At 37.9% G+C, this 14,553-nt stretch overlaps 1 protein-coding gene across 1 annotated transcript in view; it reads right to left on the minus strand.

Annotated features, from left to right (window-relative positions):
• LOC139699053 (transforming growth factor-beta-induced protein ig-h3-like) overlaps positions 1-14,553 on the minus strand; it is a 54,901-nt gene that overhangs the window by 25,809 nt on the left and 14,539 nt on the right. Inside the window, exons 2-4 of the mRNA XM_071598055.1 lie at positions 14,002-14,282; positions 2,681-2,773; positions 1,267-1,331 (exon numbers count right to left, since the gene is read on the minus strand). Coding sequence (XP_071454156.1) covers positions 1,267-1,331; positions 2,681-2,773; positions 14,002-14,267 — 424 coding nt within the window. The 5' untranslated portion in view covers positions 14,268-14,282. The remainder of the gene's footprint in view (positions 1-1,266; positions 1,332-2,680; positions 2,774-14,001; positions 14,283-14,553) is intronic.

Below are 14,553 nucleotides of genomic sequence, written 5' to 3' on the forward strand. Positions count from 1 at the left end.
ACTTCCTCGAATGTTTTCCTTTTAGTCTACTTCACTTTTCCTTGATTCTTCACCCCCACATTTCAAAACCCTCCAATCTATGCCTATCATCCAGCTTTAACAGATATTTAGATAAGAGTTCTAATTTCCGATGAAGTGTGGCTAAGGCTGCTATGCACATTTTTCTCAAAATTGCTAGTCAATTTATAAGTTCCTACAATTTTCCAGTTCAGAGCCTTTGAATGAGCACAAAACTATTGCAAAACTTAACATTCTTACTTATCATAGCAAATGGATAAATATCCAAATATAGTCTTATTGTGTGGATGAAGGAGGATAAAATTAAATAGGTGGGTTGTTGATAACCATTAATTGCCATGGGAATTGATGGTTATTGATGATTCCCCTAATTAATCTTGTAATTCAGGGTTAAGTATTATATTTGTTTTGTATTTATATCTCACCCATTACCATCTCGCGGATATATATGTGGGAAGCTTTGAAGATGCTATAGTGATATTCTACTCAAGGTTTGGCTAGCATTGTGCAGATGATTCTGATAATTGTTGTTATCAACTTGTCTGATGCTTATCGTTGGAGGAACAGTTAACAGAATTGACGCCCATTCAGAAAGGACATTGTATCACCTGGCAATCCTCTACTTGGTCAATTGACTCTTTGTTATACTTAATATTTTCATGGCATAGTGGGTAGACAGGCTATTGGCACTTATTTTTTGATAACCCCCCCTTAACTGCACAGAAAATTATAAGAATCCAGTTTGAAGTCCTGGTTTTCCCTATTATTTTTCTGAGAAAAAATCCTCTGGTTGGCATTAATGAAAAATACAGAGTAGTGTAAAAATTATAAGTGTAGTTTTGCAATGTGCATTAGAATGTGCAGTATGTAATTACTATGTATCATTATGCATTCTATGTTAATTATAATTTTTATAAAGGTGGAATACATTAATTGCATAACCCTTTGACAGTGCATTTTGCTTTTAATAGGTTATTAAGGAATGTGATTTAAGTGAAGAAAACTTGTCAGTACTACACCAGAGTGAATAGGGTGGAGCATTCACTTGTATTTGACTCACCAAGAGGTAGCAACAAACGGAAACTATTATGCATGGTTAATTGCATAAAACTAAAGCCACGTGTCACTCTTAACCTCTATGAAGGGAAAATCCACCGTACTTGCACTTCACTGTGAAAGGGTTAGTAGTATTGCCTCATCTTTTGTCTTAAGTTTGGAATTTTATTTAAATTTAGGTTTTTATACTACCCATTGGGCATCCTGGTGCTCCTGGCATTCTTCCATATCCAAAACAGCAATCGACCTTGACCACCCTGAAAATTATTATTTAAGATTGAATACTGTTGTTTTTGTGTTTATAGGCATAAAAAAAACTCAGTGGCACTTATGCAGAAGTCATTTTTCCATGGAAGGGTTCATTTTCTACAAATTTGCTTGTTGCAGAGGGGGGGGGGTGAAAAGCAGTCACTACATGTGTCAAACATGGTGCCTGTGGTCTCTTTTCTTTGTTACCAACATTAAAATGCTCTTTATTTTAATTCTCTTTCCTTTGCTGAAGTACTGCATATTTCATAGAAGTATAAAATATACCAAAAGGTACTTAATTGATGATTTAAAAAATTTTAATAATGCAAATGTCAAATTCTTAAATTATAATGTAGACTCAAGCTTCTTCAGCAAGCCAAATTAGAGCAATTATGATAATATGAAGTTCTTATTTGCAGCTTAATAATCTATCTTACAGTTCTTTTAAATTAGAAAGGATAAAAAGGACATGGTAGAAATACTCTCATTTTATCCATCATAATAGTCTGTGTGTGTAAAAAAGAGTAATGATATAAAATGAATAATAGGATGATCAAAAATCAGAAAAAAGAAGATAAGAAAAATTAATTTCTTTAATACTTTGCTATCTCCTTTTTTTTAAACATTTAAAGTTATATTTCTGATTCCTAAGTCTTATTAACATTTTCTGTGTAAGAGCTTCTTCAACTGCCCCTATAATTCTCAATTTTGTGCTGATCTAAAATAATAATAATGGAAATTGTAGAAGGAGGGCTGATTAACAATTCCATAGTAAAAATAGTAATTAAACCAAAAGCAAAAGGCAAAACATTGATATGGATTCATAGATTAATAGCAAGAGTCTAAACTCATAAATGTTGAACATATTACTATTTTTGTGAGCTACATTTATGATACAAAGGAAACAGCAAACAATGAGAATAAACATGACCATATGTATTTATGTGAAAGCATAAAATATCACAGTTTGAAAACAGGGTCATGAATATCACGATGACTGTATGGCTTCTTCAAGGGCTTAATGCAAATAAATTGGCAGAGTAGTCTACCACATGCTCTCCCTTCCCCTCTGTTCCCTCAAACCTTCCCCTTTGTACCCTTTCCCTTCCATGACATCATGATTTCCTATCCCATTTCCCACCATGAGTCCTACCAAGTTTTCTAATGCCTATGGCAAAGAATTTGCATAACCATAGATCCACAATGAATTGCAACCATGCATTTTATTTTTATCCACTACTTTTTTTTCGAAGACTAATGTAACCATATCTTCAGCAAAGGAACTTATGCTCCTAATCTTAAAGTTTTGGGATTTGAATAACTTAGCAGCATTCAACATAGTAAAATGTAGACTCACGTTCGTCTTCCACACAGACTCCCACCCGTCCATGCTCTGTGATAGTGGATTTCTGGATCATCTAAAAGCTCCTCTCGAGGACAGGTATGTGGTCTTGCATGAAATTAAAAATATTTGCATACCTGTTAATTGAAAGAAGTCAAAATGTGATAGAGAGTTTTACTCAAATGCTTGATGACAAAGTTGATATTCTGAATATAATTGCATAAGGCACGCTTTTATTCCCCCAAAATAGCTTTAGTAAATACCTTGCATAATATTGTTAAATTTCTTAATCAAAGGTGTTATCTCCTTTGGGGAGAAATTTTATTTCATTGAATCCCCCGAATTCAGTGGAAAAATATGTGCATTTACTTAAACACAATATTATTATTTAAAACTTTCTTAGTATTTACTATTTATCACTAACATATTGTTGACAGCTAAATGATAACATATGAATTATAATTGAGGGATGTAGTAGTCCATGGGTAGAGTGCTTAGTTACTGATCAGAGGGCCCTGATTGGGATCTCTGGACTTCCTCAACTTCACCCAAGCTGTGTGCTTTTTCAGGTATTAGATCTTCCTGGGAAACCACAGGTAACACAGGGTAAGAAACTAACCCCTTGCCCTTATGTGTGAATTTAACATGCGATTGGGGGTAGCATTAGGTGTGCCCCACCCTCACCTATCAAATCAACCCTTAGGTTGATATTTGTGGCTTGGTAGGAGTATAATTGTGTTTAAATTAAATGGGTACCCATTTATATGGCCAATTAAATCTGAAAACATACTCCATAGGCTTTTCTAATTTTTGTATGCTAAAAATAGTTTTTCATGTTCACAGCTATGAATAAATGGAAGGTACACTTCCATCTGTTCATGTGCATAGTTGGAGTGATATCTATAGACATTTATCAAGTTCAGCGCACCGAAATTTAATGACATGTTCATGTTTATGAACTTTCCATTCATGTTCAGTTTGGGTGTATAAAAATGACTAGCATTTTTAGTTAATGTCACAAGAGGAATTTTATTTTATTATTTAGTTCTTTAAGGTTTAATTTATATCATTACAATGACTATTTGGATTATTGCTTTACATATTGTAAAACCAATAACATTAGTCCTACTTCTTGGAAAATGGATGAAATCTCACAATTTTGTGTCTTTGTCTATGGACTACATCCTCAATGTAGAGGAAGGGTTTGTGCATTCTGATGACCCCTAGAGCTGTGCTGGTAGGAGCAATAATAACTGCTCCTGGTAGGATCACCCAAGCCAGATAGGGTGCAGGATAGGAGCCAGACAAATGGTAGTCCGTGAAGCATCTATTTCTCAGTAAGGGGGCTGTAAATACATCTGACCCGAATCAGGCAGCCTTTTGGGTGATGGTATCACTTCAAAAGCAATTGAAGAAGGCTACAGGAGATCACCTCAATGTTCCCATAATAATCATGGACAAAGATCTGAGAATGAGTCCTGGTAACTTTGGGGCTTGGCCCATAGGGCAGTGTGTTGAGCCCAGAAAGAGGAAAGGCATATTTATGCCATGTTGATTTTGTGAAATCCTTGCAAAGTGAAAGCAAAATTGATATCAGCAGCACGGAAGGGACAGAAAAGATGGAACCAGTTAAAATAGGGACCTTAATTGTAAGGGCATTATTGAGAACTGAAAAATTAGAAAAAATATACAGTGGACATGGAGAGAAGAATGGATAGCGGAGATTACTTGAGCGATAGTTATAGAATAATGTACAGCAACAAGGAAGAGAGAGAGCATGGTGTGGCAGTAATATTGAGCAAAATTGTCAAAAAAATAGTAGTAAATTTAGAGCAAGTGAGTAATAGAATCTTGTTAAAAGAGGTAAAAACCTGATTTCATGGCACTAATTAGGTCACTTATACACAGGAACATAGAATACTATTGGGATGTATTTGTTTGTTTTGTGGATATTGGAGTGTGCTATAGAGTTAATTAGGAAGATTTAGTAAATGGAGGGAGTAGATAGAAGGGATAGCTGACTTGGCCCACCACCTGTACATGTCTCAGACAGCTCAGGTGCAAGTGGGTGATGGTTGTCCATTATCTACTGTGATGCTCAACGTATATGTTGATGAAACTATTTAAGAGGTATGGGAAGAACTGGAAATAGGAATGAAAGTTGGAGGGGAATTCATAATCAGTTTTGCAGATGATCAAGCTTTAATTAACCAGTTAGCCAAGAGGTTAAAAAGATTGCCAAGGGCATTGATAAGTCAGTGTGATGGATATGGGATGAGTATTAATGTAAACAAAACAAGTTATGCAGTGTTTGAGGAAGAGGATAGCCAAGTTAAACATTAAAGTAGGAATAATTCCAAGAAACTGTGGGAGATGCCATGGCTGTAACTTTTAATGGGGTCATCTGCTAAATGTGCATTACAATGCAGTGCATTTATGCTCTGACATTGTTGTATTAAAATAGGAGTTCACAAATAGAACAGGTGGAAGTTTATCTATCTCAGAAGTGTTTTGGACAAAATGATCAAAGTAGTGAGGACTTTAGGAGAAAATTGCATTAGGTGAAGAAGATTTCACTAGGAGTTTGGAGTTGATGACAGGTACATAGGGTAAGGACATTACAAAAGGGCTGATTATAACTTTGATATAAAGCATGGTTTTTTGTGGTCATTGAAGCAAGTATATAAGCTGAAGTGTAGATTGGGGGATTTGAAATGTGGATGTGTAGGAGGGAAGAGATGAAAGTGACTGATGGAGGAAAATGAATGAGATGGAATGAAGGTAAGGAGAAAGTATGCGGAACTGAATAAGAGTTTTTTGTAGTGTGGAGTCAGGTTGTCTTTCAGAAAAGGAAAAGAAATGTAGAGGTGTTAATATTGTGTCCATTGAAAAACTAAATGGTACACTACTAGTAGTGATAATAATTATGCATTATTTCGGATATATTTAGATGTGCAGAAAGTATTTGAGTGCCCCTGGAGAAATTTTGTTTAGCAATAATTCAAAATCGAGGGTTAGTATGAATTATAATATGGAGAGGATAATGATTTGCTACATAGCTATGTCCTAAGTCCCCATTCTAATCATTTGGTCCACGCTAATTAGCTGTTACCTCACCCTTCTCTTTACTTATGTAAGGATGGTGTTTCCATTCAGTGTCCCACTCCCATCCCACAAAAAACTTTTCACGCAGCTTACATGATCGTTATACCTATGCATGCTCACCCCTATAATATGTATTTAGATTCTCCATTTAACACTTAAAATAAACAAAAGTTCTCTTTAAAAAATCTGAAATTGTGGTGATTCTGGGAATGTTTTCGAGGACAGCACTGCTCTTTTAAAATGGCACCTCTGTTAAAATGGCCACAAGCATTCATCTATTAAAATCGGAATTGTATTCGTTCGTTGAAAAGATATTTTTGGGAATGTGAAATTTGAAACAATGCTACGTTCGCAGTATTAGTTGTATAACCATCAGTGCCGTACAGGCTAGTGTGTCAAAATATCGACACTGTTATGAGACCTAACTTTTACAAATTAAAGAATTATTTTAACAATATCGCATATATATTTCTCATTCATATTGGCCCCCAGAGCAGTGGACTAATTTTCGTTCATCTCTCTACGACTCCCAAGTAGTAATTCATTAGCCTGATTCCTCGGTAAGTTGAACCCAAACCAGAAACGCCCCATGGTATTTCTTTTGCGTTCACCCCGAGTCGCATCATGCTTCTGCAAGCGATTTGCCGAAAAAATCTTTGAATCGGACCCATGAAATTAATGCTCATTGCGTCATGCATTTTTTTGTACCTCTCCGACAGACGTCTGTTGTCGGAGGGAAGAGGAAGAAAAAAAAAGCGAAACTTAAAAGGACCCGTCCGGAAAAGCGAAGTGCATTTTCCGCTACCCTTTCCGCCCGCCGGCTATTCGTCAATCACCGTCACTGCGGCGGTCGCGGTGCGATAACGTACCCGGGTGTGAGTTCCTCTTTTTTTCCTCCCTGTGGAGGCTGCGGGTGATCTGGAGCATTCATAAGGAGACCCTTTGAGCTGTCGAGTCACAATTGAGGCCGAGCGAGACGACATGAAATCGCTACGATGTCGATATTTTTCCTGTATCGATCAAGTGACCATGGTTAATTTTAAGGAACCGATATGACGAGAATTGATCATTAACGTCAACGTGGCGAAATGGATGACAGTGTCGATATGACGATATAAGTGACACGACACGAAGGATATACGGTATGACGAAATGGACTATGTATTCCAAATAAAATATAAATGATATGAACAATGCAGAGAATTTGGAAGATATCCTGGTTGCGCAATTATAAGGGAGTAATATGATTGTATTCCACGAAAAAAAAATGAATAGCTCGGTAGAATACAACGGTATCGTCTCTCGATATTGTCGATCTTTCATATGGTCTCTAGACAGGGTGGCCATTAAATCGGGATAGATTGATAAAAAGTCGGGGAATACTCGATTTATTAAAAAATTTGGAAAGAAATGGACCGCATTTTTACGAAAAAGCCGGGAGTTCAAGGTGTGAATCGGAAATGTGAAATAGGGAACAAGAATATTCTCTATCTTCACGAAATTACTTCCTGCACACCGTAGCAAAAACTGAATCTATTAATCAGAGTCGATTGTGATGGCACCAGTGGCATGCTTAGCTGTCAGATTAATCGTATCAACATTTTAAATTGTGCATACAATGGTGTGTAATCGTATATAATAATACAATTAGTGGAGGGAAAAGTCGGGAAAAATCTAAAATGGGAAGCCAGAAATAGTGGCCAAACTACGTAGTCTCTCTAAAATTGGTGTGAACGATACGTGCCATCGATATTTACGATGTAAACTATGTACAATATGCCAATATTGATGATCTGATCACTATATGGATTAGGGATGATATCGGCAGTGTGGGCGATAATTTCGATGTTGCTGAGTAATATTCGATGTATCGTTACCATCTAGGCATTTAATTAGTATCGATGGCCGGCATTGGTAAAACCACAGCTAATAGAATCGCGAAGGAGACGAGCGTGGGTGGGCGATCCATATCTCGTCGCTTCGCTGTTGTGTCCGTCGTGGCTTCAATCCAGCATTACCCCGAATAAGTGCCCGGATAGCTATCCTCAAGCAAAATATTCGCAACCTAATTATTGAAATGGAATCATCGGACAAATGGTTTCTAAATAAAGGGTAGCCGTTGGTGTTAAGGTAAGTGATAATTAAAGATCAAAGAAATGGGTAGGGGCTTATGACACATGAGTGTTGACCTCATTGAGGGTCGCAGAAGATACACGGGAGGCGAGGAAGTGAGAAGTAAATCCTAAACACAAGGATTTTATAGCATCGTTTTATATTGTTTCGGCTAAATAATTTCGCAACCGTATTGTAGCTCTTACATTGATCACGTTATTATTAATATATAGACGATAGTCGAAGTCTGGATAGGTCTTCTGATGGAATCATCCTCCTCCGAGGGCAGTTAATGTACTCGTAATTCAAGCTTCTTCGTCTGTTTCATGGATGGGAAAATCTCGGTTAGGTTCCATTTCAGTGAGGTGCGAAACAGGGAACAACGTAATATTCCTGGAAGGTGTAGGTTTTTTTTCAGTTTAACGAGGTTGAAGCAATTGACGTCTTGCCAAAGCAGTGGACGTCTTGCCAAAATTAAAGTCATGAAAGACGAAATAAAATTACTTTTAATTGAATATTTTTTAATTGACAGTTTAGAAAAAATTAATTGAATAAAGAAAGAGGGCTATTCAAATATTTTGTTTGAATAGAGTATTTTGTGGAATGCAGTCAAGTTAATTTTTCATTTGAGCCCGTATATATTCCGTAAAGTATAGATGGATACCATCAATTGCATTGTGTAAGCAGGTCTTGGTCATAATTTTTGTTAGTTTACTGCTTAAGGTAGGTTTTGGATGGACACAGACTGAACTACACTGCTACGCTTCGCCTAACAAGACACGACCTATTACCCTGTACTACAATAAACCCATCTTCAGTTCCGAATCCTGGGTCCTCCCCTTCTTCGTTTGCCTAACATTCTCCCCTCTATCATAGTTCTCAAAATCGCAGTTCCAATCAAACTCTGTATCCACCTCTCCCACTTCCTTTGGACTTCTCTCAATAGTCCCCTTTTCTCTCCCCACTATGCTTTGCAACACCTCGTTTGTTTTCCTTACCGTCCATTTTATCTTTCCAATACTTATCCAAACCTTCTACTCAAAAGCCTCTAATGTACGCCTGCAATCTTGCCTCAGCTACCAAGTTTCCTGATCGTACAAAACCACGCTCCAAACCAAAGTTCTCAATCGTCTTTTGTTAGCATCTTTACTTAACGTTACTGTCATCAATCCGGTCTTGGTAACAACAGTGAAAATATTGAAAAATAGAGTGTAAGATGCAAAGATAAAATGCCAAAATGGCGGTTGTGACGTGGATAAAATCCTAAACCGTAGACTTGAATCGAGATGTCAATAAAATATTCGGGATAAATTCAATAGTGTCTTACTAATGGACCGTTTGACTGGAACGTCAGCGTTTAATCAAATCTTTGTTTTTCATGCATTTACTTTTTTGTGATATTCTAAGTATTTATTCGGGTATAAGATGTAGGGAAATTCAAGAGAAACAATTAACTATGGCGAACCCCGATATTCTTCCAAATACGTGGTATCCTTTCAAAAACACACACAAAGCCGAAGACCAGCCCTGATTAATTTTAGAATCACCGGTACGGATTTTGATTCACAATGGCCGAAATTTATAACAATCCGACGTATGGCGGCTTTTCCCCTCCCAGGAAGGAAAGAACAATGTTAACATGCGATCCTTATTTTCCGATAAAGAGAATATTCGGTTAATATTTTATTAACGCACACGTAGTAGTTGCGAGTTTAGCAATGGCCTTAAGAAGTGATTCTTAATGGAAGTGATACTATCCTCCCGTAGCGTGAGGCCCGCCGTTGCTTGCTCAAGTTATGAGTATATCTGATCCGGAGTCACTTCCATACTCATCAAATATATACTGAGATATAAACTGACCTCACATTGCTGGTCCAAAAATAGTATGGTCATATTTCAATTTTTTTAGGAGTGATTTTGTTTTTTTTTTATTTTGCATTCCAAGCATGCGTCCTTGGCGAGAGAACTTAAAAGAGTCGGATCAAATATGCTACACTTGTTATTCAACGCATCTCTCATTCATATATCTCAGCTGCTTATGCCCGATTCTTTCACTCCCTCACCATTTAGAAGCAGCGGGGAAAAAAATATCGAAATGACCCACTTTATTCATAAATGTTCTTCAAGCCGACGGCGCCAAGTGGAGCCTATTTGTGGGTCGTCATGTATTATGAAAGTAATTTATATCATTAGGGTAATTTTCAAAAAAATGCTCGCGCTGGAGATGTCGAAATTTTCCAGCGATCGAATAAACTTATTTTTCCATGACTGGAGAAAGAGGAAATACAGTTCATGCTTACCATTATGGGGCTGAAGTCATCCCGGCATATGCCTTTTATTTTATTTGTTTCCGTCAAAGGCCACTGATCGTTGACTTACACCCCGAACATTTAGATTTATAAGGTACAATGATTATTTATAATTATTTACAAAACTTTATTTACGGTGGTATGACTTTTAGCCGTTCCAAGTTGGCTGCCGAGACGCACGTTTGTAGCCATATATTTTTTAAGAGAGTGCCAGAAATATTTCTGGGAGACAAAAATTGATAATTTTTCATATTTTGTCGTCTCTTTTTGTTCATATATTGTTATCTTTTTGTGTTAACTACTTGAGCTATGAAATGTGTCTACAAACTCGTAACTTAAGGTGACGAGATTGAACTAGTTTTAACGGTTTGGTTTTTGACGCACTTGGTACAGGGTAAATGACGGCTGACGTTCAAAGATAATCGCTTACTCTCTGTTTTCAAGTGAAAGTAAATTTGTGGTGTAATTTATGAAAAGGAAACACAGATGTGGAAAAATTAGCTATACTTCTTAGTACATGCGCACCAATCCCATGATCTTGACGAAATCAACTGATGAACTTTGTTACATTTTACTTTGATATTATTAATTAATTGCTATAGTTAATGTATTATCATGTTTATTAATGTGGATTATTTTTCGTGATAGTCGTAATGTGCATTGAAAGCGCTAGCTTGGAATCGTTAAATCGGGAAACTTTCCAAAGGGTATGACGTCCTCAAATTGTACGGGTTGCGGTCTGTTCAGGATATACAGTTTTTCTCGAGACCATGGCAAATACGAAGAAATTCTTTGGTAGTAGTCGCAAATTTGGATATAGGGTTAATTTGGAAACAAATGGTTGTTGTTGTAGAACTTCTCTTTGCCAAGAATTTCAGTATGGGAGCGTTCCACCCGACGGATGATTAAATCGCTCCATGTGACTCGTGTCAAGAGAACGTGTCTCGATTTTAATGGTTAATCCTTTTTTACTGCTCATCTGCCGTAAAGCACTCGTATCAACTTTAGCTATGGTTTTGGACTTATAAAATGTTGTATTTCAGGCAAGGAGCTGTGTGATTGTGATTTACCAATTGCGCAGTAAATTCATTTTGTGACTGCTTATAAATAGATTTATTCGCGTAATCAAGGTCTTTCTGTTTTCAAATCGATTTAAAAATTTTAAAATTTATCATCGTCTAAAAATTGGTTGATGCGTTGTCTTACGAAGTTGCGAAGAGATGGCTAAGTCATATGATGTAAGATAAAAATGTTCTCTGATCGGTTGGCATCGAAGTATTGTGATGGCATAACTTTTTATCCATTGAATAGGATCTGCTATTCTGCAGTATACTTATTTAATATTCGGTATAATATATAGCACGGTTACTCTTTTATTTTATGGACATGAAAACTAATTAACAAAATAAATGTGGTTAGAAGGGATATTGAGAGGTCGGGGGATGTTGGAGACTTTGGCAGAGGTAAGACAAACGAGATATAGGGGGAAACGATTGGGCATGTTAGACGGAATGTTGGGAGGTAAAAAGTATGTGGAGTTGAAGTATTACTTTAGTGTTTGGCTTAGGATTTTGGAATAATTTTAACGCAGCTGCGTTGTAAACTAACGCAAGAAACTAATGGTAACAAAGAATCCTGTTGGAAATAGCAGTGCGATGAAGCACAGAAATTAAAGAGGCAGGAAAGAAAGGAATGCACTATCCATGAAGGTGAAATAATTGTCAGGAAGTAAATAAGAAAAAATAAACCAACTGTGAATCATAGGAGAGGAAATATTCCATTTAAAGTGTAAAAGATGAATTTATTTTAGCAGCCTGTAAGCCACCTTTAGGGTATGTGGCAGGGAGTGACTATACACCAGAACAACTCTGACCCGAATATGACCCTACCGCGGTCAGACAATGTTCTTTCGTTCCCTTATCGTTCGTGGAAAAAATGGCATCTTAAATCTATCTATGTATACTTAATCGCTCTAATTTTTTTGGCATGATCTCTCCTACCGTAGTACGAAGGGGGCAATAATACATTTTCAACATCACTGCTAAATATACGTCCTTCCCAAGAGCTTCAATCTGTAATTTAACCTTCGCTTCGTGAGTGATTCCCAGCCTAGCTGCTCTAATATTTTGGATACGCTGCGCGCGATCCAATTTGGCAATTAATCCAACTTCGTGAGGATCCCAATTACCTGCAGCATATTCTAAATGAGGCCTAACCAGCGAAAGATAACATTTCTCTTTGGCCTTTTCTTCTAGGGCTTTAAGGATAGTAGGCCAGGACGCATAGAAGTATGTAAGGAATTTGACGTAGATAAGAGTGGCTTAAGTTCAGGAATAGCACGAAGAAAGATAAATGTGTAATGTAAAAATAAAATAGAAAAGCAGCTAAGTAACATGAAGTCTATGAGACCGTTGAAATTGATAACATCCTTGCAAGGAGTACTCAAGAGTTGTTTCGGGTCTCGTTGAAGGATGTGCGATGAATGATTTAGACGATACGAATTCAGGTCCGTGTGAACCACCATTCTGGAAATAAGGAAACAACGCGGTGTAAAGATTATCATACCGGATGTTGAATTTCGCATCCGTTTTATGCATTGTTGAGAATAATCAACCAAAGATGGAAAAAGAGGGCAGACTGCAACTTAGGTTGACGTCAACTGTAGGTCGACAATTAACGTAGTAGTACAAAAGGTGGATCCATAGAGGAAGGGGGAAATGATTGATCTTAAACTGATGGTGTCGCCTTAAAAACACTAATAGGGAAGGTAACGGGGAACCACCTCATTTATTTATTTACACTCGGGAAATATAATAGAACCAGAGACTGGATATCGTGATAGTACGGTGGCTTATGTTCTGGCTTCCCACGCCGAAGGCCCGGGTTCGAATGCCAGAGGTGGCAGGATTTTTCCGTGGAATCTTGACCCCTACTTAGGGTGCTTTGTGGAGAGTACTTTAAATGAGCACGCCCTCCATCGGGTGGAACGTTAAACTTTGGACCCCTTGGGGCCACTCGTTAAGGGTGATTCGGGTGTTTCTCCTATCTCCATTCCCTGAGCATCATACCCTTACCAAATTACCCAGCTATCCTTAATGGTGCCAATGACCATAGCTGTCGATCGTATCCCCTAATTTTTAATAGCGGACCCTCTGTTTACTGATTCATAGCGGTTTATCTGATATCGAGGAAATAGTTGGGAGGATGCTGGAAAGCGATGTAGCGGAAGGGAAAGAATAGACATTTGGGATAAAATTAAGGGAGGTAGTAAGCATTCTGAGCTGAAGAATGAGTTCTTTTATATATAGCTTGGGATTTAAGGATATTTGTGTCATGTAAGTTAGGGATTACGAGTACAGTAGCGAGTAGTAGCAGTGTCCACCAGAAATCGACCCATACTCGATAAACTACTGCCAATAATAATAAAGGTCTAACTTTTCAGTCTCCCCAGGCCAAGTGTGTGGATTCTCCTATGCTCATCACTAAGTATAAAGTCGTACGTATTCACGTGTGGAATATATGCAATAATTGATGCCTCACAGTATATCGTCAGGTCGGACAAATAGCAAAATTTGATAGGAACGCTGTCGAACGGATTCAAGAATTTTCGCTTTTCCCTTTGACATAATTCTCAAAATACCTGGGTATTGAGAGAGCGAAACACAAACAACTCAATAAAAGTTTCAGTTTTCAAGAAACAATCCCTTTACGGACTTCATCCTCAATATTTTTTTGGCAAACCCCTACTTAGGCCTTCTCCTTGCAGTGCTTTGTGACCGTAGGTGTCTGGAGACGCTGAGGTTTACTCACCCTTGCTGCCGGGCAATCTTGTCCCATCGCTCGGCGGGCGGGAGGATAGGAATCCGGCGTCGGATGGGTTGCGTGGGAGTCACGGGGACGGGCGGTCCCACCGGCCCTGGCGGCGGCTTCGTGGGCGCCGGCGTGGTCATCCGCCTCCGGCCCATTCCCCCACCGCCGCCGGGTACCCTCCGTATGGCCCCCTGGACCTCGAGTGCCAGGTATCCAAAGACTATCAGTGGGATCAGGATGCCGGCTAAAGTGAATCTAGAAGCCATCCTCGTGCTCTTCACCTTAGGAGGAAAAAACAGGGCCATTGAGGAGATTCGTCCATTTTCGCATATTGGTGCATGTCAGTTTCCCAAAACTTAGTATATAGGAAGTTGAAATCATTGCCCACCGTATGCCATGTTTTAAAGATATGCCTTCACATCCTCGTTTTATAAACATTTTCAATTGAAAACGACATGTTGTATGGACTCTTATTAATGAAAAAATTATAAGGTAAATGATTCATCGATAAAAATGCTTTAACTTCCATACTTTTGGAGAGCATAGAAACGA

This window comes from Hetaerina americana, unplaced genomic scaffold (genome assembly GCF_022747635.1).
Source record: "Hetaerina americana unplaced genomic scaffold, ioHetAmer1.1.p SCAF_9, whole genome shotgun sequence".
Taxonomy (NCBI): domain Eukaryota; kingdom Metazoa; phylum Arthropoda; class Insecta; order Odonata; family Calopterygidae; genus Hetaerina; species Hetaerina americana.